Source organism: Ambystoma mexicanum, chromosome 6q, assembly GCF_040938575.1.
Source record: "Ambystoma mexicanum isolate Mex_15411 chromosome 6q, UKY_AmexF1_1, whole genome shotgun sequence".
Lineage (NCBI taxonomy): Eukaryota > Metazoa > Chordata > Amphibia > Caudata > Ambystomatidae > Ambystoma > Ambystoma mexicanum.
In genome coordinates, this window is record NC_090937.1 from 162,126,418 (window position 1) to 162,153,968 (window position 27,551).

Sequence of the window (27,551 nt, forward strand, 5' to 3'; positions counted from 1 at the left end):
TATTGTGACTTTGTGTACCTGCATTCCACAATACATTAACATACCTGCCTTTAACATGTTATCAAATATATGTACTCTCTGCCTAATGTCACCGTTCCATTATTCAAAAATATGATTGAGTATTCTCTCAAAACATGCCTTGCTGTGAGTGCCTGCCTATTGGTACCAGTTTTGAATCCAAGCCAAAACTGAAGAACCCATTGCCTTGGAGCAGCCAAACAGTTATCTTGACTAATGGAGTGTGGCCCCTCTCACTTGAAATGAATCACCAATGTAAGTAGCCATATTATTATTTTTATTTATTGTTTGGCTGTATGAAACAACCTTTCAATAATTACAAAAATGAATAAAAACATATAAACATATTACAATTCAATTCATCAGTATATAACAACTTTTCAACATTTTACGACTGGCATCCAATGTATATAAAACATAATAGCAGCATTTATTTTCCATCACCTTCCCCTCATAAAAGCATTCACAATTACTTTGGGTATAATTAATTTTAAAAACCTGTTGTTGCTAATCTAATTGACATTCTCTTTGCACCAAAAATCAGTAGCCATAATTCTTCCATATCGGTTATCATTTGCGCTTTAAAGCAATGGAAATAGTATTTACGACGTATAGCATATAATGCAGGACAGTAGGCGATGACATGTTTCAACGTTTCTGTGGTATCAAGGTCCTTACAAAATCGACAGATGTTCTCACTGGCATCTATTAGTTTTCGCCTAAATAAAATATCCTTTGTATGCCACAAATTTAGACGAAAACGAATATAGTCATCTCTAATTATTGAGATGGATATTTTAAGATATAAGATTCTGCAACTCTACATTTTTTGTGGCCAAACTGGGCAATGTTCCAGTCTTTAGAGTGGGAACATTTTTCCAAAATATATATCCAATCTTGCCGATACAGTTTAATTTTAGCTTGCGTCGGATTGTGGATTAAAGTATCTAAAGAGATGTCCGCATCAGAAAGAATGTTTATAGCTGTATTTAACCAGCATTTAGGGTATTGATGATCTGAATATAGTAAATATTTACCCAAAATACAAGATGTATCTACACATTGTAATGACAGAATGCATTTTCTCAACAGAGCTATCAATTTCCATGTAAGTAGCCATATTGATCCTTCAGTAGGGGAGCATGGATAGCTCCTGACAGTGACATGCCACTGCTAGGATCAATGTGCAGATAATCCTTGTGGTCCACCTGTTTCCATGGAACTTTAATTGCAGAGAGGCCTTTAATGATAGCTGATGCTTTCACCAGCTTGGTTAGCAGGTTTCATTATAGAAGTTATTTCAACAGAGTATTCTAGCCAAGTGTTCAAATAGCATTTAGTACACATTCACAAAAAGGGAACTGGTATGCTTCTGTAGCAAATATATACTGATGCAATACCCTTCCCACTCGCTTACCACTATACTCACGATATACCACATTCTTCACCCACACACTAACCTGCTGAATGCATTGCAGTTTTTTTAAAACACATGTTTTATGGTTTGTTCAGTTATATATACATATATTAACATTAACAATAATAACCTTTCACCCCCCAACTACCTTGTCCCTCCCCCTTTGGGTGGCGTGGTCTGGTTCTTCTGACGGGGTGTGGATCGCTTTACAGTATGTCAAGGATTCTGATGATCTGTGGGCACCATTGGAGCATATAGTCACTTTGTAGATAGGATAGAATGTTGCCCCAGTCTTTCCGAAAGGCATCTGGCATTCCTTGAAGTTTGTAAGTCATCCATTCTAGAGAGACAAATCTCCATACATTTTGAAGCCAGTCATATATTGTGGGCAGGTTTTGGGCGATTGTTAGCACTCTCTATACAGATGAGAGAAATGTGGAAAAAAGTCATACTACAATGGCACTACACCCCTGAGAGACTCCACACAATGTACCTTTCTACTAATGATAAATGTTGGCGAGGCTGCCCTACAATAGGCAAGTGGAAACACATGTGGTGTAGCTGTCCAATTCTCCACAAGTTCTGGAGAGATTTGAAAAGTCAAATGGGCATCACAGTTGTTTTAAATCAGATCCATGCATCCACTATCCCTTCTAGTATGGAAATGTAGTTATAGTTTTCAGAACCCTGACAAACCTTTTAAGAAACAGATTTGATTTTTTCAAACACGCTAAAAATGTGAAGATGACATTTATAAGGTTTACAGATTTTTGCAAACAATGTTCACTCAAATTGTGTGGAAAAACAATTACTTTACTAGTGTTTTAAATAATGTTTTTTGTGGTTTACAAAATCTTCAAAAACATTTTAAACCCCACCTTTACTATGGTTTACGAAGATACAAAATATAGTGTACATGAGGTTTCCTTATTTTTTATATCTGCATAAACATTTTGTAGATGGAATGTTGTGTAAACAACACGTTTGCAACAATATCGTAAACAGTTGTAAATCTATGGTTTATAATTTCTGGAAAATGTGTAAACCATAGTTTTTATGCAGTGTAAAGTCTGCGATAAACTACACCTTGCCTGGAAAAAATCAGTGTCATGTTCACCAGATTACCCAATTGGAATGAGCCCACGTGATCTTTCTCGATCAGCCTCGCTGATAGAGAAAGAGAGCGTGGCAGAGGAGCCACAACATTGACTGTCAATTCATAAAAGTGCAATCTGTATTCTTGAGTACATTAAAGAATGCTAACAATTATATTGGATCACACTTTCTATAGTCCTGGTTGGTAAACTCCCAGTGGATGCCATCTGGCTAGAATGTAAGCAAGGGAACAAGGACTCTGGCAGACCAAGAGGCAGTGTCCTGAAACATTTGCAAACTTTTGAAAGCCCACACAACCACATTATTCCTCCCATTGTGTCAATTTGGCAAGCAAAAATACTCTCAATTACTCATTCACTCGTTCACTCAGTCATCATTCCTTCAATAAACAACCCATCCGCTCACATACTCGTTGCAAGCCAACGCATTCATCGACCAACCCACTCATCCATTCACAGTCAGAAAAGTATAATCACAGTGTCTGATCAGCCAGTTTACAGTGAAAGAAGAGGCCCTTCAAACCCGTTCTCTAAGTTGTGCAATAGTTCACTTCAATGCAGTGTGCTTGACGGTGGCACAGTGCAGGGCATGAGGAAAAGTTGACAGAGTTCATGCAATCGTTTTCTAAAACCATTGCTTTATGTGCTGGAACCCTAAACCGCATCTTCTGTGAGAGTTTCATCCACTTGGATCTCCTTTGTGACAGTTTTGCCCTCAAGCTTGAAAATCTCCTCTGGGAGAAATCCGTGTGGTTCCGCCACTTTCACGGTCAGCATGTCGAGCGACAGTACTGTGCCCGCCGGGATATGCACTTTTGCCACAACAGACTTTCCAAGCTGTAAAACAGGAAACAGAAAAAAAAGGTTTAGTGTGCATGTTGTAATTAAATGGCGTGGATCATTTTACATCTACGTGAATCGGATCAATTGATATTGACCACTAACATGATTCATAATACAACCTGAATATAACAACTTCAATTATGGCACACTGATATTCCCCACAATACTTAGGAAAAGGACACATATATCTCCTCGCAACTACATGGCAGGTTCCCAGCTGATTGTAAGTGGGTGCCTTGTTGTCAGTGCCATAATTCTGGCATCCCTTGCAGAAATCTGAGACCAGATACCCTAACACTTGTACCGTTCATAAAAACAAGTGACAATGTGCCGAGCCCTGTTGTGCTGCTTGTGAAATATGAATGGTGCAAAAAGCTTCTGCCCCAATCTAGATGACCTAAAATGGCCGCCATGCAGTGGTATGGTGCTGCCTGTTTGTTCCGTCAGTGTGCTAGTGAATCAGGCAAACATGGCGTGTGCTCTCTAGGCCCTAGCAACACAGCACTGTGAACCAAAGCGAGAACACACAGCACATAAGCAGATTTCTCATTGTTTTCTGCTTATGCACTACAGAACAAAATACAATGTTTCCCCACTTTTTTAAGTCAAAGAGGAATCCTTTAGGCAACATTTTTGTATTTGCATGGCACTCCGTAAATATTGTAAAAGCAGATCTGATTGACCTATTTTTGTCAGAATGGCACAAGCAGCAAAACTGGTGGTAAGTGCAATTGTTCATTTGTTTAGCAATGGTGCACGCGGTAGATAATCTAGCCTCCGGTGTGACATCCACATTCAAACTTCTGTTATTGTTTAGCTGCCGTGCCTGTACAACACCTTTGCAGAGTAACATGGTTTGTTCATTTCAAGGGACTTCTTTCAACTAATACAAAAATATTGACCCCATTGGGAATCATTTTTTCCAAGAATGCATTAGCTTTGTTTTGGTCACAACATATGTGGAGCTTAAGGCAATCAATCATGATATAGTGAGCTGATAGTTAATGTCTTTTTTTAAAAATGTAAAGTGCATTGTCTTTCAGTGCATTGTTGTAAAGTGCGATACTAATACAATGAACAATTGAAGCATGTAGGAAACATAAATACAAGGTTGGCCAAACAAACACCAAACCGTGAAGAGAATATATAACAGTACTAATGTGCAAGCAAAAGGAAAACAAATGCACAACGTCAATCAAACATTAAATTAGAAAAAAACAGCACTTTACATAACAATTTATCAATAACGATGGTAACTTCATTTGGTACCAGGTTGCAAGTTATAATTATACTTGTTCATTTATAGAGCGCTTAACACCGGGGATCAGTTTCTAAACCTATGCTTTGTGTTGTTGCTTCCAAGACAAACACGTAGCCCCTGAGCAATCCTCCCGACATAATTTGTCAAGAAATGACCACCGCCAAGCAGGAGAAAATATTATATTAAAGCGTAAAATGTCTTAAATCACTCGACATTTATGTGTACGGTTAAATGCGGTATCCACAAGTATTAATTATTTTACTGGTGGTGCCCCACACAGGGAAAAAGGTGCTTTCGTCAAATGGGATCACAGAATTCATGTTGCATATTAGATCAATTACGATGTCCAGAAGTATTGGTTATTATTCCTTGTAGGGTCCCACACTGGGGAAGAAAAGTGTGCTTTTTTCGAATAGGGACGATGTTGAATCATGTTTCAGTGTAAAGGTTTATAGAAATGCCTTCGTCAGGACCAACAATTTGGAAGACCCTGCATGAATACAGACCGATTACAAAACAAATGGGGATAAATGACTATGTTGATGCAAATGGTCAATTGATCACCTAGTGCAAAGGGGAAGTTAGTACACTCACTGTAAGTGGCAAAGAAGATGGCATTACAGTCCCCCACCAAAGGCACACAAAGCTTTATTCTTATACACAGGCATATGTGTTGGCATGCATTTGTATACACAGGGATTGCTGGAGAAGTGGACTTCTCTCTCAGTGGGATAAAGAAGATGTCAGAGCTATCAATCACATGAACTACATGCAAATTGTCCCGTGTTAAGAAGTGGATAGTAGGAAAACAATGAGGAGCAACTCTCCCTTCTTACTTTGAACTGTGGGAGGAGTACACACTGCACAATGTCACCCAAAATAAATTAAAGGTGATCCTGGAGTAAAACGAGATCTAGTTTATATCCAATGTAGAACGGTTGCATTGTGGCAAAGTAGCCAGCATGACAAAATATATAATAATAAACAATAAGCATAATTGTGTGTGCAGACTAATTTTGTATTCTGCTAGTTAGGACATCAAGACTGGCCAATTTCAGCACAATCAGCTAATTCTGACATCATCGTGTATGTGAGAGCCACTGTTTCACAATGCTAAGAAGGGAAGTGTGCTGGTAGATACACATCACCTTTACATAAAAATAACTAGTACAATACATTATGGATGTACAAACACTAACAGAAATGGTGGTGATGAAGCACAATTCTGAAAGTGTGCACCAATTAGGTTCATATCTAAACATCCCCCTAGTACTCATCAATTCCCTCATTTAGGAAAACATCATTTAAGAAATGCATTACTCGATTCATCATTTAGGAAACATTCTAGGCAAAACATAATTTCACACTACTGTGCAGGTTTTCCTCTGTCTCATCATTAAAGAAACATAATTTTAGAAGTATTCTGTGCAAAATCATTTCACCATGCTGTGCATGTGTTCCTCAGAATTAAAAACCATTGGTAATATAATCATTTCCCTTTTCAATAACTCATGTGCTACGCACTCGGTGTAAAGCGCTCTATAAATAAATCAATCAATCAATTCCATCAAGACCGATTTTCAGGGGAAACTCATGTTCACGCACGTTAAAGTACACACTAAGAATCACATACACATTCCATCCTAGTTGCAAAATGTCATCCTAGTTGCTCAAATTCCAAACTCATAACTATAATAATTCAGCATAGGAACAAACCCATAACGTACCGAGCAGCCTTCATTACCTAACTACACATAAATGCATAATTCAGGGTTGCATTGAGAACCTCCCCCCATGTTCTCACATCTGTGTCAATTCAAATGCTTGTTAGCCTCCTATCATAAATGATTCCAATAAAACGGCACTTCAACATAAATATGCTTTTCTTAAAGCTTTCTTAACGCTGCCGCATGAACTTCTACTGTTTGAAATTGAGTCAACTCTGCATTGACTATGTTTCCCCTTTAACTCAATACCGCCCCACCGACATGAACTGCTCACGGATGCCGGCATTCAATCATTATAAATCAGTCGGTCGGCGCCGCCCTTTCTGTTACATTTACCACATGTTCATTAAAAACGCTGTACGCGTAACTTCCATTTCAGTACCAAACCGGTGCCATCGCATCCAAAAACCACGTGTCATCATTTGTGAGGCGGAAACTTCTCCTTCATTTCTTACAAGGACCGTGATGAATATACAGCGCCATTTGAGAAGCTGCTTCCCTTTTGTCATTACCAAGACTCACCAGTGCGATTTGAGAAAAAAAATAAACACTGCGTTCCAGGGATCGGAACAAACTTCAACTCCTAGGTGTGTGTGTCATCACGGCAAAGCACGCTGCAAGGGCCTTTCATCTAATGCCGTCCTCCTCCTCCGTGTTCGGAGACCGGGATCATGGAGTCTGGCTCATCATATGCGTTCCAGCCCAATGGCCTGGCTGGAACGCAGAGTCTGTGCAGAGTGCGCGCTACCCAACAGCCTCGAGGACAACTCCCAGGCCTGACTCACTCCCAGGCCCCTACTCACACAGCAGGGTCTGCGTCTCAATTTTTATTTTTTTTCGATGCAGGATCCCGGGATTGGACTTTGTGTCCCACAATCCCCCGCCTTCTGTAAAACGTAAAGGCGCTTGTTACAGCAGCAACTCGCACTAGGGCACCATAACCACTGCCAGTACATACTTTCCCGGGTGTGCTTCTTCTTTATGCTGCTCTGCCTCCCCAGCCCTCTCCTTGTGCCAGGGTCAGGATTACTCATGCCCCAAGAATGGGCCTTGATTCTCACTGATGCCACTGCAATCTTACTTGATGGCTACACAACTCCATCAATAGTTTCACCAGCTTCTCATGTCTGGCTCTTCAACTGCTGGTATATGGCATCAGGATGGTTACCAGACATTTGGTCGAAAAAAATTGGTCAACCAGACAAATGGTCGAACCAATTTGGTCGAAAACCAAATGGTCGAATTTTTTTTTTTTATTTTAACCCTTTTTTTTTATTTTTTTGGGGGGGTCCCCCCCCAACCCCCTTTTTTCTCTAAAAACCCCTTTTTTTACAAAACGAAAACCCGAAAAATAAATATATAAATAAAAAAAAAAATTTGACCATTTGGTTTTTGACCAAATTGCGTCGACCAAATTGCAGTCGACCAGTTTTTTTTCGACCAATTGACTGGACACCCATCAGGATTTCATCTCTCTTTGTTCAGGACTTCATCTTTCTTCGCTCTCCTTCACTCTCCCCTTCCTCTGAGTTGTTCAAGGATACCTTGTCGCCAAAATGTAGTATCTTGGAGTTCCATTAACTTCAGGCAGGACACAGGAACCACTCCAGAGCCAGATATGTATAAAGGATAAACTTGCATTATTGTTAAAGATGCAGGTAGGAATGTAAGGAGAGCAAGTAACTGGCTTCTACTCCCTTTGGCTCTCTCTCTCTGCCTCCCTTTGCCGTCATCCCTTGGAACCCAGTGAACACTAGGTTCCAGGCCCCTCACCACATTCCAAGCTCCACTTCACTCATACACACACACACACACACAGCTCATCCTACCAGATGCTTGGTCACTACAAGCCCCCATAGTCATACTTATTTGGCTGCCAATGGAATTCAGAGTGAAAGATGAAAACGTTTTGTGGAAAGTAATGGAAAATCATTGTATGATGTACTGTAAATAGTGTGTACTCAGAAAGACCTGGCACGGTTGTGTAAATCCTATCCCACAAGCTCCAAGGTGATGAGGATATCTTTAGGATATCAGTAGCAGTGCCCGTACTCTAAACTCTAGTTTTGACCATTGGTTCGAGCAATTAAAACACATCTTTGGTGGCATGTCTTCATCGTGCTGACGTTACCTGTGCAAGTGTTACCCATGCCAAGATGGCAGTGTGGGTCCTCACCACGCTGCTAATGTCAGCGTGGCCATGGCCCATGCCTGGTGTGGGAGGGTGTGTGCTCGGGGTGGCAAAGGTGCTGGCCTGGATCGGGAGCAAGTTGGGACAGGGCATCCAGAAGACCCACATGACGCAAAGCTGTGAGATGGTTGAGGGTGTTGCGGGGGGTCTCAATGGGGGGTGAAGAGGGGGACATCCACCCCTTTAAAATGAGATGCGAGGGGGTGAGTGGGCTGGGGGTTGGGGGTGTTTCAAGGGGTACAGTTTCACACATTTTGAGCCGCAGGCAAAAATGACACGGAAGGTTATCCGACAATAGGGACCCACATGGCGAGTGAAGCACAGCAATTGCAGTGCTTCAAAGACATGGAACTGCATATTTGAATAATGTTCCTTTCATTGAGTTACGTAACAATCAGTTGACCTGGTCTAAGGCATTAACCCGATTTTATGATTTTTAGTGAGGATATTCAGAGCTCAGACTTTGGAATTCTCGTTTCGCAAAAAACGATGCTTACTCTAACTGTCCCCCTGTGAACATATCTAATGCCATTCCAGGTTACGAGTGAGGCAGAGGAAACCATGGCACCTCGCTGGTTGAGTAAGGAGGGCCCCCCGGTCATCTCTAATCTGTTACGCATCCACAGGCACCTCACATACCTGCTGGCTTCTAGCATCTGTACCGGAGCTGGCGGCTCCTTCCACGTGCTACTGACCAGGGAAGACCAGTAAAGGCTTCAGTCTTTTGGGGGAGCGGTCCAGCGCCTTGTCCAGGCGCTGCCATCTTTGTGTGTCTGTGCTGGGGAGGAAGCGCAGTCCCTCATCTACGAGGAGCATGTCTGAGTGTCCTTGCTTTTTAAGGCAATACTTCCCGTGCTCCGACTCATAACTGGGCTCCTCTGGCCAGTGCTTTAAGTGAGGTAAGAAATTGAGGTGGGCCTCATGTAGGTGCGTGGCTTCCATGTTGTGCGTGGCCTGAACACAAACCATAGTAAGGTACACAAACAAACATATAAATGTAGGCATCTTTGACTCTTGGTGATCCTGGGGGCTCTGTAATACGCTCAGATAAGATCACAGAGACAGCACATTCGCTTAGGGTCAAAGACGCCTCAGTAGGCAGTTACAGTGGCTGACAGAAGTGCCAGCCAGCCACAGCATTGCTAAAACTGCAACTTCCAGTTTGAGCAATGCTGTGGTTGGCTGGCACTTCTGTCAGTCACAGCTTGCCTGACTTGAAAATGGCGGGTGCATCTCCTGTTGCGGCTAAGGCAGGGTAATGTGTCTCACCGTGGCATGGTGCGACCGTGGAGCCCTGGCTCAGACCCATTTTCTGGAGACTGCTGGGGCCCAGCCCTTGGCCACTTAAAGCACTGCCTCTGGCTATAAAAGCCATATCAGGTGTAGATGACGGTGTGCCTTAATGGTCTTTGCATCGCTAGGTGTTGTGCACTGTACAGCTTTTCCTCTCCATTTCCTAACCTTCCCTTTGTCCTTGGGACATGCCTGGTCTAGTGCTCTTTCCTTACATTTTCATTTCCTTCGGTCCTGGGTCCTTCTCCTGGTCTGCTGGTAGGTCTGGGATGTCCTTCCCTCCTGCTCGTATTTCCCTTCTCCAGCTGGCCTGCCTGACTTCTGAGTCATCGTGAGGTCTCATCTGCCCTATGCCTGCCCTGCTTCCTGCTTCATCCTGACCAGTCAGTACCATCCGTCGGTTACCAAGTTGTCTTGGCAGTCACAAGCAGCAGACTCTCCACTGTCTCTGTGTCATGAAAACAGAGGGGAGGCCACAACGTTGCTTGGGGAGCTCACCCAAAGGGCCCGAGAGTGGTTAGTCCTCTGAAGCTGATTTAGGGTGCCTGCTGTGTGACCTGTGCAAGGAGTCTACCACAGCTACACCGTTGGAACCCAGAGATCCCACCAGTAACACATTTGTCCAGTGCAAGCGAGATACCCTATTCGACAGTTTTCAGTGGGAAGCCTAAGTTAAAGAATTCAAAATGTCTGTTGTCAGAAAAACCTAGAACTGTGTTACTGCGCTGTGTGTTTGACTGAAAAATTCAGCATATTGATCCATCAGGGAAAAGACTGGTGGAAGTACGACGTGCAAGCCACGGCATACCGCTATGTGCAACTATCCAATATTATTGAATGGTTTCATGTAAGAGAGAACAAGTAACCTCCCCCTGGTAGCAGGCAAGGAATCGGGAAGACCATCCTTGAAGTTTGGTAGACGCAGCACAGGTAGGTGCTGGTGCATGGACAATTTGCTGTGCTGTGGCGGTTTCCGATACGGCATGACGGTCAAAATAGTGGACATCCCTTTTGATGGATTGCCCTGCGAACCTCTGCGGCCAGTGCAGCACAACAAGGTGCAGATGGCAACTTGAATTTGAATTGTGTAAGCTGATCCCAGTGGACCGTGCAGCACAGCAGGCTCAAAGTAGAGTTGTGCAGACCAAGGTGGCAGCTTTCTGGCCCAATAAAAGATACATGGAAGTTCAGCTTGGTGCGGCTGGTATTGGGAGGCAGGCAGTGCTGGCAGGTGTAGGCGACGAGAGCAACAAAGAAGGAAAGCGTAGCAAGGATGAGAGAACAGTGGAGAACGAGAGAAAAGGGGAATAGAGCAGAAAAGAAAGAGCAGGGTTCATGTGGTTAGCAACAAAGCAGGAGAGAAGGGGGGAGGTGGTGAACACGCTTGCGCGTACAAAAGTATAGAACGGGCTGCAGAAGACCTGTATAGACAGTGAGGAACTAAAGGAGCTAGCACGTAGGGGGCCATCTCTGAGACGGTTCCAAAAAAGCAAGTGGCAAAGACAGAAGCAAGAACTAAACATAGAGTTGAAAGAATCCAAAGTGGTGAGAAACTAGGATCACACAGAGAAAAAGAGGAGATGTTAAGAGGAGAGGTGAAGCAGGTTCCAATGATGCTGAGGCATTGAGGAGGAAGAGGCAGTAGGAACTAGAGGGAAAAGTAAAGCAGTGAAATATGTTGAGAAGGGGAGTGAGGGGTTTCTGCACGGTAAGCACCTGTTCAATACATTTGTTATGGGCTGATTGAGAAAAGATGTTAGATGACCCGAGGGTAGCATGCCCGAAAGCAAACTCAGGCTGCATGAGCCCGGCAAGTGAGGAAGATCACTCAGCAGCCTGGCTACGGCAACATCATCAGCGGTCTGGCTACATTGACCACAAAACTGACCAGGATCAACCAAGAAAAATGGTTAGGGGACAGTTGAAACCTCATTGTCTGCCAATGGGCCTCATTACGACCCTGGCGGTAAGGGGTTAACGCCAGCGTTAGCTGCGCCGACCCCTTACCGCCAATTACGAGGTCCCTTAGCGCCATGGCGCTTTTAACACCTGCTTTTAGCAGGTGTTAAAATCCATGGCGCTAAGGGACCATGGAGTTAATTACGCCACCGTAATTTACGGTGGCGTAATTAACGCCTTCCCCACTCCCATCATGCCCTATGGGGCAAAAATGGGAATGGGGAAGGGTAAATGGGGATTGGGGACTTACCGCCCCGCCGACCTCGGAATGGGGCGGTAAGTCCGCCAACCACCATGGCGTAAACGTAGTTTACGCCATGGTGGTAAAGTCACGGCCCAGGCGGTAACTTACCGCCTGGGTCGTAATGAGGCCCAATGACTTTTTTGATCCCCAGGATCTGAGAGATAGACTGGGGTACTATGGTCCACACGCAAGCCAGAATTGCTTGTATTACTTTTTTTCCCAAAAGCTCCCATTCTTTTACCCAGTCCACTCTAATCCCAGGTTTTATTTGTATTATGAAATCAATTTGTGAGAACCTCACTTCTTAATTCTTGAGTAATGTCCTAATCCCACAGCTGTGCCAACACTCCACCTCCTCCCTTACCGAAAGGATTGAACAAATGCTGTCGCGGTGCACGTACTCAATCCCCTATACACATACATCCTAACACTAAAGTGTTTCCTTTCCTACAGCACATCTGTTTGGCTCAACAGGCAATAGCCAGGATAATACTAAACAGTTTCTAGTGATAAAAAATATACTTTCTTGATCCTCTCCGTCAACCACGGAATCTCTACAAGGCTTTCCGATATACTTGTTTTAAATGTTTCTTTCTGAATGTAAGTGCAGGGGGGGGAAATACCTTGTCATAGCAGCCTTTCTCACATGGCAGGAACTGTTTAACTGGGGATCCCATCGCCATCTCCACCAAGCGGATTGATCTCACAAGCTCGGCCAACTCGCTGGGCTCCAGAGAAGCCAGGTGGTCGCTGCCTTTCCAACTCTTGTCCAATGTCACGTGGCGTTCTACCACCTTGGCCCCCATGGCGACGGCTGCAATGGAAATGGCAATACCACCCTCGTGGCCAGAGTAGCCAATGGGAATGTCAGGAAAGGCTTCTTGGAATGTCTGAAAAAGAAAACAAAAATGCATATTTGCCGGATTGTGTAAACATTTGATGTCACGTTTGTTTGATAACGTGTTGGGTTTTACATTGAAAAAAAATATCAAAATGAACTTTTTGCACTGCTAACGATGACAGATTTCATAGGAATCAATGAAAATGCTTCCTACCATGCACGTTCATGGTTATTATTATTATGGTAGTTATTGAGCGCGTAGCTGGCTTTGAGATGCACCGGTGAGCTTTACAGAGGTATACACCAATACAGATACATAACCGAGCTCTTTACAGAGTTAACAACCGAACAGGTGCACAACAGAGTGCTTTTCAGTGGTAACAACAGAACAGATATACAGCGAGCGGTAGGATACAGAGGGGGACAGAGGAGGAATACAGCTGTACCAGGTGGCGGGTAGGAGAGGGGCAGGCGACGTCTAGTGAGTTAGATGGTGTGAGGGGCGACGTGATGGCCAACTAGGTGTTTAGGAGGAGAGACTCCTTGAAGAGGTGGATCTGGAGTTGAGGCATTTCAGATTTTTTGCACTATGTATGAAGCGTAAACATGCACGGGAACCTTGTTCTACCCAGACTCCCATGCATTTTTTGCACTTTGCAAACAAATTAGCTTGCAGCGGCAGCATGCATGGAAGTGTGCATGCCTGCTGACCCGTCCATGCTTATTGTGGGAACTCTGTTTCTCATGATGGCAACAATCCATGTGCCGTGCTAGGCATCTGTGGATCATGCAGCGTAGTGAACTCACTCACCTTGATCACCCGGAGGTTTACGTGCTCCGGATCCAGGGGGTATGCGCTGGTGCACTGGAGGATGCAGAAATTCGGATTGATAGGTTTCACAATCTCATAAACTCGATGCATGGTGTCCATTGACTGCATGCCACCGGAAATCACCATTGGGCGCCCTGCGTAAAGTTCACAATTCAAACATGTGTTTGTGGTTCAGCAATTATGTGCAAATAGTAGGCTTACATAAACATCCAAGAAGTAGTTTCAGTACTATATGTAATATTACAAAATAAGTAAATAACTATTTTTGCTGTTGTACCTATAACATGTACACACATCTCTTTTGACATAATACAACATTGTCTCCAAAGCGTCATATTTTTTGTTTCCCTTGAAAACAAAAACAATTAGAACTATGACTTGCTTCTGACTTGCCAGTTGTTTGTCCTTGTCACTCTTACTTCTTTTAACTGCTTTGTGAAGTGACTAAGGGCCTGATTCATGGAACGTGTAGCACCTTTCCTGGCTGCAATGTTACCCTTTCTCTGTAAAGCTTTGGCAAAGGCCCCTGTTGTTTCACTCCGTTTTTATATTTTTTATGTGTGAGCCTTTGCATTTGTATCTGACTGCTAGGGATGATGTGCCTCAAGGACAGTGTGCCGAAGCCCTGCTACAGCTGGAGGACACAGCGAGCCATTGACTTCAGGTGTATGTCCCCTTACCCTGCCAAACCTCTAGTAAGAATCATAATAATCCATTTGCATGATTGTATCACACAGAGCTTGAATATAGATCCCTCCCAGGATCCGTATCACCCCTTTTTGTAGTGGATCACCAAAGGGTATAGACAGCAAGGAGGCCTGGCATAGTTCCCTTTACACTTGCTAGCATCTGTCGACTCTGACAATGACGCCATCTCACTAGGGTGATGTTAGGGAGAATTCTCTTAAAAGGCTAATTTCCCAAACCTAGTGAGTCCCCCAGCAGCTTTGCTGGATTTTTGGGGTTTGTTTTTTTCTCCTGCTAAGAGTGAGACTCTTTTACTCCCTTTCTTAGGCATGATTTGAGGTATGTCTTTGACTTGTTATGTGCTTATGGGCTATGGGGTTTCTTTTTACTCCATAGGGTATCATCTGTTTTTCTGTGTGTGGTACACAGCACCCTCAGTGCAGTACCACAGGGGTGTGAGAGTGACCCCTAAACATAGACTCCATACCCTGGGACTGACTACGTTCTCCCAGGGCATGTAAAGTCGCCATTGGCTTTACTAGTCCAAAAATTGTGAACAGAACCAGTACAAACCATCATATTGTGGAAGTACTGGTAAGGGGTAATTCGATTGCCCCTGGTTCTGTTTTCGAGGGGGCACTGTCCCGTCCCCCCTCGTCGAGTTTCTGGCTGGTGGCAGTGGTTACCACGCTAAATATTCCACCGGAATATTCTCTATGGGATTTTCCCATTCATTTTAAACGCACCACTTTTTGGTGCAATGTTAAAGATACCGCTGGTTTATTTATTTAATATTAAATCACCGGTTGGGTCTTTTTGCCAGAACTCGATTCTAAAATGGTGTTTGTGTCCGTCTCTGCTCTGACCAAGGTTGAGCCCTTTGTTCCACTATTTTGGCGGGCTTCTCCACTGAAGCCCTCCAAGTGGTGCCACTCTGTCTGGGTTCCACAGGAAGGGTGGAGGGGGGAATTGGCACCCTGGACTGCATTGCCTTAGCAACCCAAGTCACACTCTACTCTGATTGGCCCAGTGGTGAGCCGCAAGGCTCACCACTTAGCATGTGTGATTGACAGCTAAGCTGATGAATGGGGGTTTTTCTGCAACTTCAGAAGTCACCACAGGACCTAAGAATCCAAAGAGGGACAAAGCTGAGCCATCTGCAACGACGACACCACCGGGGAAGCCCTGCTGCAGCTACCTCACCACTTTCTCGACGACAAGAGAAGATCTTCTGCTGGACGAGTCTTCTTCCTCCGAGCTGGTGGGACCAACTAGTTCACCCTTTTCGCCTTCCAAAGACAGCAATAAAAGGGACCGCACCTTTTAATCGGGAACTCCGCGGCTGGTTTCATCCCTCTGCAGTGCAACGACTCCAAGTTTCCTGCTCGACGAGATCCTCTCTTCCCCTGATCGGAACAACGAACTTCAACCACTGCCAGGAACAACTGCCCCCGATGGAGCTTCCTTTCTCTTTAAGGTACTGTGTCCTGCCTGGACTCCCCTTTCTACAGATTGCTAAAGGTGACCCTTAAATCCTTGGCTTCTATACTGGGTTGGCTCCAGGCCTTCTAACTATATCTGTTGACTCATCCCAACCTCTTTTGAACACTCTGCAAAGACTTTCAGTGCACTTTAAACCATGTGATCCTGGGCACATTTTGCTTTGCTCCATTTAAAGTGGGCCTGGCCTATGAACTTTGGTTCTACAGTATAACCTGCATGTCTCCCCTTGCTCTGAACTCTTAAAAGTATTGGGAACTGTTTTATTTGATGCTCTGCCTTTTCTCTCCCTTTTTAACCTAAACTATTGGAGTGCCATCTAGGTTAAGCGCTCACTTCTGTCTTAACAAATAGTTGTGCTTTAACCCTGACTTTTCTGATAGTTATCAAGGGAGGTGTGACTGTGTTTTAGATTACTTTTCATTGAGAGTGCTAGTGTATTACCTAAAGTGTGTTTTAAATAAATAACTATATACTTTTTATAGAAAGCTCTGGTCAGTGTTTGTTTGCTCTGCTGTGTTTTGGCCCTACTGTGTATGCTCTGTATACTGCCCTACTCTTCTTGAGAGACGTCTGACTGCTCAGCCACAGCTACCAGGTAAATCTGGGTGGTGCAGACTGCTACCAATTGGGTTTACTGCTTACTCCTGTAGTCTTAATCTTTTTTGCAGTGTTCCCCAAGGGAACTGCACAGGATTCTGCCTAACACGTGATACGTCTGTGTGCTAGAGGCGTTGATTTTAGCTGGATTAAAGGTCTCATTTCAACATGGGGGATACAGATCAAATGAGCAGTATTTACAAAATACTGCCTGTTTCTAGCACCTACTCCATTACACGGATAAACATAGATGCTTCTGGTGGTATTCACCGGGAATAATACTAGTGGTAAATACAGTCATATCTCGAGAGGATAGTTTAGGGCCAACGTGCTCGCCTTGTAAGCAAAACGACACAGAGCAACACAGGTTCGATCCCGGGGTCCACACTTAGAAATATCCAATCATATCATATAACAAGTTGCATAATCACAGTGAAAATCCTCCTATTTTCATCCCCCTCTCCCCACGGTCAGCCAGTTGTGGAGGTAAACATTCCTCAAAAGTTGTTTTGAGTGATTTTCCTCTGCAAGATTGAACTGCGAGTTTCCCTTAAATATGGGAAAACCTCTTTTTGAATGGGGATATTGTCAAGGGGTGAACAAAGTGGTATCTCTGATGCTTACCCTCTCACCATCCTTTCCCAAATAATCCATAAAAAGGGTCGGCATTTCATGGGAAAGAAAGAAAGAAACAAATTGTGACATTCTAGAAAATGGGGCACAAAGCCACCCCAATGGTATTCATTACACCATAAGACAACAAGTGCATCTCGGCTATGATGGACTATCCACCCGAGGTGTGTATATCTGAACTGCTGAAAAAAGACATCATTCCCGCCTGTGTTATTTGGTTGCTTTGGTCATACAGGACGCGATGGATCCAGTCTGCCTATAGCAAACAGCTCACTCCCCTATGCCCCCACCATGGTATCATGGGAGGCTACTGGACCGTTAGGCGTGCATGTCTCCTCCTGACAGCAGGGGGATATGTGGTGCCTCCCCTGGAGTTGGCATCTGTCGCCTCCTCCCCAAGTGGTTAAGGGGGTCCTGTGTAATCATCCCACATTGCATGGATGCACCTGCAGAGAAACGGTTCCATTAGTGAAGCGTTGCCTTGAAATAAACAGTTTTAAATTGCCATGCCGAGCCGGCCGAGCCTGCGGATAAGACCTGTTTGCATTGGGAATGGCCTCGTGCGAATCTGATCCTGCCTGCGCTCCATTTGCCAGCGGCATCGGAAGAAGATGGCTGACTCAGCCAAGCATTGCCGGCCTTATGTAATGGGATGTCAAGGGCCGCCAGGGGAACTCCCATCACCTGCAGGGATGTTAGTACATACTATTTGCATAATGCGGACATAAATGGGTCGGAAGATGGCATGCAGTCATTTTGAGCCACTTTAGGTATACAGTTACTATTGCTGCCCCGGCAATTTGGGAAATATATAGACAACAGAACCAAACGTACCTTTCCTGGCAGTCTTTTCCAGGTACGGGAAATTGCTTGCGTCTGCAGAGGCCACTTTAAAAAATGGAACTCCTATTTCATGTAGAAACTCGACTGCCATCTGTAAAAGAAATGGAGAGTGTGCACAGGTGTAAAGTGATTCAGGCAAACTCAGAACTAGACAAGTCATAGGTTAGGCTTCGGAAAGAGGTTCATACAAGTGGGTTATCTTTTCTCGGCATGAAATTGAAATGAGAGTGTTAAAGTAGTAAACCCAACTTTCTTAAAGGACAATTTAGGTGGAGTATCTTTTGGCGAGTCAATATTAGGGATTGAAAATGATCCATTACCTAATGCCCGGATATGTTTAAAATGATTGTTATAATGAATTGCTAACATTAGCTACTGCTGTATCAATATCCCAGTGAAATACTGTTTCTGTACAAAGTTGGGATTAGTCCTACGACGGAAGACACCGGTTTAGGCTTTGGGTTCAGATTACAAAATGATCTACAGTGATGTACCATGTCTATCCTTCTTTGCATAGGACTGGAGAATTATGTTGAGTAAAAACGTGGTTCTTCTATGAAGATGTTCAACACATTCGTGGAGAAAAAAAACATATCCAAAATGTTTTGAATGTCCCTACAATATGTGCTTGGTCATGCAGCACTGGTAGAGCTTTAGCCATCTTTGCAACAAAAAAAAGAGTGCAAGCTGGCCGCCTTCTCCAGACAATCCTGAAGATCGAATGGAATCCATCCAGCAGCAGCAAGACCCTGCAGGGAAGATTCCTGGTTCCTTCGGATCCAATCTACAGGCACATCCCCCCTCAACACAGCACATTGGGGCAGTTCCGCGTCTGATGCCGCACTTCCGAGAGGCTACTGACGGCTCTCAAGGAGGCAACAAGCAACCACATACAGGTATCCGCCTCACAGTGCTCAGTGCGCTAGAGGGTGACATCAGTGAGATGAAAGCATTGGGGCATCTTTACAAGTCACCATCATCCTTTTGATGTATTTCAAAACAAGCAAGAAAAGAACCTGCCATGTTGTAGCACAGTGTTCTGCCACAATTGCCTCTCCAGATGTCTTGGACTATTACTCCCATGATGCCACAACATTGACTATGCTGGGACGGACTGAAAACAGTTGTAGTACAACACATCTGTGGAGCCAGAGTTTGCAGACCATGGTTATAGCAGTATAAGATATTTCAGCAAAAAATGCACACATGTGTTGCATCACTTAGCCTGTCACTGGAATTTCACGCCCAGATCAGGATTGCACAGCTGTGCTCTATGGGTGTATAGGTTAGGTAGGAAAACTAGCTTGCTTTCCTCTACACCTAAGGAAGGAGGCATTGTATTCAAGGGCAGTGATATTGTATACATAGCTTTATCAACCCAGACCGAAGAGCTCTCAAGGATACACAAATCAACCACATACGCAGTTCACCCTCATTGGGGATTGTCCGTGTGATGTATGTAAGCATCCTTGAAATTAAATCTCAGGGGTACGTTTGTTTGCCATTCAGGATCAATAGGCCCCCAAGTAGCTACCAGTGAAAGTTAACCTCCAAATCAGAGCCACACAGACATTGAATATGTGTATACAAACCAGCTGAATAGCTTGATGTGTGTTTCATAAGATGATATTGCCATTGCCTGATAGGGCAGTGCTATTTTATACATACGGTTATCAACCCAAGACTGACAATTCTCAAGAATGCGACAAGAAGCAGTCAACTATCTATTTCACTCTCATTGGGGATTGTCTGTGTCATGTGGGTCGACACTTTGAGATTAAACCACTGGGGAATGCTTGCCATTTACCATCAATCTTATGGGGGTTTGAACAAAACAAGTCAAAAACATCCCACCTGCAATGTGATAGAATAAGCAGTTTCAGTTTACAAAAAAAAAGACATGAATAGGTGATCTAGTAGTTATCACTGAAAGTTCGCCTTCAGATCAGAGCCACGCTACAATGCACTGTGGGTATGCAAATCAGCTTAAATGCTTGCTTTTTGCTTCTTCTGAGGACATTGTTATTGTCTTATAGGACAGTGTTATACAACACTTGAACACATGATGGTGAATTAATTGAATAATGATTATGAAAAAAAAGTTTCAGAACAGTGCAGTTACGTACAAAAAGCTCTTCTGGAGCATAACAATATTGGATGATTAGTGTTTTGTGTCAATGCACCGTTTACCGCATGAGCTGGAACAATACACCCAAAAAATTAAAGAGGACACAACTGACACCATAGTTTATGGTCCAGAGCATGTAAGTACAATCAGGGTCAGTTCTAAAGCCGGGCGACCCGGGTGGTGGTCTTCTGGTTACAGATGTGAGGAGACACAAGAGAGAGCGTGTTTTGTTTTTGTTGATTGTTCACCAATGGTCAAAATAGTTACCTAATACAACTAAACAAACATGTACTGTACTTTCTGGATGAATGTGATGCTAGTACAACTAACTTGGTAGATAAGCCAGAGGAAGTAAAGTCAGACGTATCCCGAGGAGACTGGATCAAGACTATCACACAAATGAGAAGTTATAACATATACACATCCCTCTCAGCTTTCGGTAAACCGAAGCTTCATCTACCAAAGTATTTGGTCCGATTTCCAGACTCTAAATGTATTAGTGAATTTCTAAGAATGAGACTAGATCTTATTAAAACTGGTGAGCTCTTCCTGTCTGCTCGAGAGGGGCTTTCAGCTCTAGAAAAGTGCAATTTATGTGACGACCGCGAGACACAATCATTACGTCTGTCCTTATATCCTGCAAAGGAACAGAAGATTTATGTAAAACATGGCTAGGAAAATGGGTGGACTACAATGCATGGTTGAACACGGATCGCTTCTGGGAACGTATGATAGCAGGACATGAACTAACTTTATCAATTGAAGTTATTAAAATTTTAAATGAATTAGGTATGATCACATTGTGATAAAGACATACCTAATGAGTGTTGTTTGTTTTAACATGTAAATAGAGATATTTTCTCATTTCATGTATATTTTCCTCTAAAGAAATTTGCATATGAAATGTTGTCTAATTTATGTGTAAAAAGTAGGTTAATTGTCTAAATGCACAATAAAAAAAAATTAAAAAATTGTTAACGGGCAGCGGCAGCAACGGGAATGTGGCAGGAAGCAGAAGCCTGCTCTGCCCATGCAAATTTCACCACCAGGATTCAGGCAATGCTTTAACTGAAATGTTCAAGTTATTTAGATGACTCACGTCTCTAACAGTGTGGCTGTTCTTTGGGGAACTAAACATATTGGCCAACAGTGACAATTGCTCCAGGGACTGCCAGGATAGAGCACAGGGAGAGCTTAAAGGGAATTGAGTTTTTGGTGCTTGAAGGAGGGCAGATACTGCATGGATTAAATTGGGTTGGGGTGGAGGGTTGGCGAGGGTGGAATACAGAAGTAACCGGCTAGTTTAAGACATGATATATGAGGAAACGGTGAATTAGCATTGATGGCTGGTCCGGTAGCAGGTTGTTCAGCTCATGTCCCTGTGTTTGGTGTTATCGGGTGAAAGAATGAATGTCTTTGTGTCGCAGGGACCCCACTATTCCAAACCTGAGGTGTGTTTTGTAAATCATGTTCTGGTACTTTAATCTAATTGAAACCAACGAGAGTACACAGCTACCAGAATGCATCAATGGGCTAAATCAAAGTCTGTGACTCGAAAACTGGTGCCCCACGGTCATGTTTACTCGCACATAGGGGGAACAAACAAAAAAAACATTGCACAAATATGGCAAAAACCTTTTAACTCAGTATATGTGTTGCTGCTCTTCAGGTTGTATGCATACGGCTGGAAGATGCAAAAAAATGGAGGGTAATGTGTTAGAGCGGACTGAAGATTGAAGACTCTGGGGGTTGCGTTTAAGACGATAACTGCCGTGTTCCTGGTGTCCACATGCAATATCCTGCGTGTGCGCTATCTTTGTGCACAGGTAGAACACATATTAACAAAGACAACAGTTTTGCCTACTGGATATTGGACATGTTTCCTTTATTCTATTTATTTACATAACACGCCCAGGTATCGACACGATGTCCCCAATGATACAATCACATGCCCAGATTTCCATCATTTGCCAGATGTTTTCATATGATCACATGCTCGCGTGATATTACAGGAATTGCCACCATAACGCAAGATACTGGCATCATTGACAGGCAATCAAACAGTCTGCCAGCCTTTGGCATCAGAAGCAGAAACGCACACAGTGTGCTAGGCATTTGGATAATTCGCCCATGTGCTCACATTGTATGCCAGTAATTGCCAATATTTGGTAGAAGTTGCCATTATATGCCCAGGTACTAATTCCATTAAGCAGCTACTGCCATCATATACCCAGGTACAGATATTGGTATAATGTACTCTGTATTTTGACCGTAGTGCAAGTTGTGCCTAAAATGTCCATGGATTCAGACCATTTGACAGATATTGTCATAATGTGCAGTTTCTTGCTTTGTTCCAAACACATCATATGACAGGATGACTTGATCACCCCGTAACATACATATTTAGCTCCCCTCTTCCACTGAAGTGGTTCCAAGTAGCTTCGAGGTGTTCATAAGCCACACGAACCTGCCCCCTAACTCGCCCCCTCACTTTAATTACCCCACCCCACTCCATTCTTCTCCTGGAGCATTTGAAATAGCGCATACGTGGCATGTTAAGCACTATATGTGTAGCTTAACAATGCATACAGACTTGAAAGATGTCTTTTTCTCGGAGTGATTTCATTCCCAATTGCTGTCTCAAAGGTTTGGAGGTGCCATGTAATAATGTCCCCGCAAAAATGTCCCTTGACCAAAAGTCACAGTTTTTTGCAGAGACAATATGACATTGAACATGTGGGGGATACCCCCGCAGCCCCCTTTTTTAAAATTATAAATGGGAGCAGGGGACATCCCCACAACCCGTCCCCATACATAATGTCACCATACATAATGTCCCAATGGCTTTTCCTGGCGACATTATGTATGTGGACATTGTTTATTATCTGATACCAGTTTGGAATGATAGATTGCGCAGCAGCAATGGATGCTTCTGTGCCAGCAACATCTGGGAGGCTGCTCTTCATTTAGACAGTCGCATAAACATGAGGCAATGAGAATGAATAACTGTTTGTAAATGTGTTGTCTGCTCGTGCCTATTTATCACTTGACAGAGTGCTGTTTTATGCCTGTCTAGCACTTTCATGGATTCCTTGTTGTCTGCTCGTGCCTATTTATCACTTGACAGAGTGCTGTTTTATGCCTGTCTAGCACTTTCATGGATTCCTTGTTGTCTGCTCGTGCCTATTTATCACTTGACAGAGTGCTGTTTTATGCATGTTTAGCACTTTCATGGATTCCTTGTTGTCTGCTCGTGCCTATTTATCACTTGACAGAGTGCTGTTTTATGCATGTTTAGCACTTTCATGGATTCCTTGTTGTCTGCTCGTGCCTATTTATCACTTGACAGAGTGCTGGTTTATGCATGTTTAGCACGTTCATGGATTCCTTGTTTGCATGACTATTTATTTTGCTATGAATTGTGAAAATGAATCAGTACTTTCTACTGATAATGAAATACTGATGTGTTTTATATTTATTTGCTGGTTTGTTATCTAACCAAATTACAGTTTTAAAAAAAAACTGTATTTATCACTTTTGAGTACAAGTCAATAAAACTGCATTTAAATCAAGAGAATTAAATGAGTTTGGGTGGGGATTGCAGTGCAGAGATTTCACACACTTCCAAACCTACCCGAGTCCACTTAGGGGAAAGTAGTCCAGTCCCAGTAGTTTGGGACGCATAGTCCTGGATTACGCCATGTAAAAATAAATGACTGTGTACAACTATGGTGCCCACAAAATGCACAGGTGCTGGACATTGTGTGACTCGCTGAATGCTCCAGTGTTTCAATGGACATAAACTATAATGCTCCAGGCGATGCAGAGTGCGGATATGCGGTTCCTCAAGTGTGGGTGGAGGCAAGAGGAAGAGGGGGATATTAAAAAATATTTTTGGATGAATTCCAATAAAGATACATTTTTAAAAAAAAAAAATCAGTGACTATAAAACCCATAACATAAAGGAAAACGGCAGGCCTGGACGTCACTGCGATGGAATGGTTCTGGGATTGAAGCCTCGTGTGTATTTCGCCACAGGCACATTATTGACTGGAAACTGCCCTGCGTACAATCATGTTGTCTCACCTCATCCATTCCAGAGGCTGTGAAGAAAATGCCAATTTCCGTAGCATATCGCTGCAGCTCCCTGTACTGATCGTGGCTGAATTCCAGGTGGCGCTTGTGGTCCCCGTATGTCTCTCCCCATGAGTGCTTGGACGTGTACGGTCTGTCTAAGGCCCGCTTGATGAATCGGTGTTCCAGCTCACTCTTCTGAAACTTGGCACAATCTGCACCGCAATCCTGAGGAAAAAAACAATATTTGTTTACATACAATAATGTAGCTTGAAAGACAAGCTGAAGTTGACTATGCACCTGCATCTAACAGTGTGCTCTGACACCGTAACAGCATTTGCAACACCAACAGCATATATGTGAAAATAAGAGCGAAGCAACCAATTCAAAAAAAGTAGCGCAAATCTGCACTGTGCAAATATGTTCTGGCAAATGACATCAAGAGAGAGAGATATAGTCAAAGCTACCCTAACCAAAGGCGTGACATAGGGTCACACAATTGCAGCGGAGCTAGGTAGCTGCTAGCTCAAATGACAAAACACCTTGAGATACAGGAATATCAAAGAAAGGTTTTATTTACACTAACACAAAAAAAGACATATTTACAAAAAGCGCTGTAGCACTAAAGATATTCATTCTTGAGCACATTGTAGTCTGCATATTCGTGGGTTAGTAGGCAGAGTGACAATTTATTTAATGTATTGCTTTGGATGACAATACGTTAACAATAAATTGTCACTGTCTACTCACCCTCGAATATGCATACTAGAATGTGCTCAACTGGCGACCGCACTACATTCAACTTTCTCTTCCTTCTCGAGCCCTCCGCTCATCCACCTCCAACTCTCTGAGGGCCAGTCGCTTCTCCAGACAGGGAGTGGGGGTTGATCTCTGTCCTCGGCTTGGGCCTCCCTCTGGAACAGCCTCCCTGTCCCTCTCAAACTTGAGCAGGACCAACTCTGATTCTGGAAGCAACTCAAGACTTTCCTTTTCACTTTGACTTTTGCTCTTCCCTCTCCCTTGCAGATGCCCCCATCTGATGCACAAACTGGCTACCTGGCCACCCACTGAATTTACGGGAAAAGTCTCCTGCGCGACCAATTGCCCCTGCACTGCCTCTGGGCCCCCAACCACTTAGGGACTGTATCTGCAACCCTGCAGTCCGCTGAATCCTTGCACTTATGAGCCACTTCTTGTCAGCACTTATGTGTTCCTTTGCACACTCCTCTACCCCCCAAATCCCTTGGCACTTGTCCCTCGTCCCTCCCCCTGCACTTGCACAATCTGAATGACACAAGGCCTAGTAAGATCATCGTTCTGTCCTCCTTCTGACCTCCCTACCTTGTCTTGTCACGCCTAGAAACACTTGTGTACAGGTGCCTTATAAATTACTTATATCATATCATATCATTTAAGTCCAGCCTGTTTATATTTCCATTGCATGTGAAAGAAAACTTTAAATTACATCTGACAAATCACTTTTATGCATACTGAAAGACTACGGACTGGCCACTGCTAACATATACGCCAACGTAACAGCAAGTTAGCCAAAGGGTTGCTGTTCCATTTGCTCTAGTGTGACTATCTATGAAAGTTAGTTTTTTGCTGCTTAGGACCTGGCAGCCAGAAAACTGCACTAAATGGTGATATGGGAAGACTAAGGCAGCACTGAAGGAATGCAGGCCAAAGCAGTCCAGGCCATGCACTGGAGGAGCAGTGTCTGGTGGAAGACTCAACCCACCTGCACTTTAAACGCAGAAGGAGATGGGTGCCCCTTTATTCCTTCAGATGATGTGGAAACTGCCCCGGCACAATCCAGTGAGGCAGCTGCTCATGAGGTTCTCATGCCAGAGGAGCACAGAGAGTGTTGCATATACTTAGGTGCAGTGCTGGTGGGGTGGAAGGGGTTGGGGAGTTCAGACGACAAAAGGGGTCATGACACCAACCTGATGTTCTCTATGTAGTTTATTATTGTCACATATGGGAAAATGTTATAAACAGTATTCAACCAGTCCAGCACCCAACCCGATCCTTAATGTCCTTGTTGTCCAGTCCTTCCCTCTCTCCTTTAGTTCAAGGACTCCTTTCCGGGAGCTGAAAGAGACCCTCACAGTATTTGGGAGTGTATAGTGTCCTGTGCACATCTTTATTGACTCTGTGGGCCTCATCAGGGGTTGGGTGGTGCGGTAAAAATGCAGCATTAATGCTACTACCACCGCATTACTCCTTCTCGAGTTTGGGCCGAAAGTAGCACATTTAATTCCAGCTTTGAGCTGGAGGTACATCTTGCCACTTTCCACCCATTTGCAGCACTATTACCGCAGCGCCACTAACAAACTTCTGATGAGGCCCTGTGTCTTTTGGAAAGGTGCAGTTGCCCAATGTAATCTAGAAAATAATACGAAAGTAATCAAAAATGGAGTGCAAGAGAAAACAGCTTTTTATTTTCAAATACGTCCGGAAGAAGCTGACAGCCTCATGGAACTGAACTGGAAAACATCTCAACACGCCTATTCCGGGCTACAGTATTTAAGGCGGAAAACTGCAAAATTTAAATTTTCTCCAAAATGCAACATTAATTATAATCCTAGCATTTCAATTGGCTACTAGTCTTCAAGCCCTTAAAGAACACCATACAATAAATATTATGATTGGGAGGTTCCTTTTTTTCGTGACCATTACAAATACCACGCCTCAAACGTGGCATAATGTCATAGCCAGCCCAAAATGCCACTTTGCCAATCCGTTGGTACTCTTCATGGTGCATTTGATTAAAAAGCTCTGCCTTAATTGGACAGTGACTCCTGAGGCAACTTGGGCTGTATCATCCCACGGAGATGGATGAATCGTATAGTGAGTGGAAATCCGTGAAGTCAAAACTTTGTTGTATCCCATGGAACACCACAATCCCTTCCTTGTAATTGGCCCTTTGGCCTCCTTGCCTCTTGTCTCGATACATGTTGCCAACTCTGGATCTGACCTTCTAGTTCTCTTCTCAAGATGAATAGAGGTATGAAAAAACATGCATGTGGCCTTTCTCCTGGAAGTTAATTTCTTCTATTTATTAGTTACAGCAAGGCACGTTTACCACCCAAACCAAATCCCCTGCTGTCATTGTGAGCACTGTGCTCACATCCTAGTTCTTTAATTTGGCAATGCTATTGTGTAGGCTTTCTTGTGTGTCTCACTGTGTCTGGGAAGGCATCTGCTGTCGCGAGTCTCGTTTCAGGCCCCTGAGAACTTTCTCCCTCAAAACAATGAACTGGAAACAGTTCGACACCCCTTCCCACCCTGACCTTGGTTACGTGGAGATTTCTACCCAAAAGCAGAAATAAACCTTTAATT

At 43.6% G+C, this 27,551-nt stretch overlaps 1 protein-coding gene across 1 annotated transcript in view; it reads right to left on the reverse strand.

The window, feature by feature from the left end:
• Positions 1-274: 274 nt before the first annotated feature.
• The window catches only part of LOC138515847 (sialic acid synthase-like), a 38,937-nt gene continuing 11,660 nt past the window's right edge, over positions 275-27,551 (reverse strand). The window contains exons 2-6 of the mRNA XM_069630593.1: positions 24,219-24,434; positions 17,996-18,095; positions 13,721-13,875; positions 12,692-12,958; positions 275-3,387 (exon numbers count right to left, since the gene is read on the reverse strand). Of these exons, the coding sequence (XP_069486694.1) occupies positions 3,205-3,387; positions 12,692-12,958; positions 13,721-13,875; positions 17,996-18,095; positions 24,219-24,434 (921 nt within the window). The 3' untranslated portion in view covers positions 275-3,204. The remainder of the gene's footprint in view (positions 3,388-12,691; positions 12,959-13,720; positions 13,876-17,995; positions 18,096-24,218; positions 24,435-27,551) is intronic.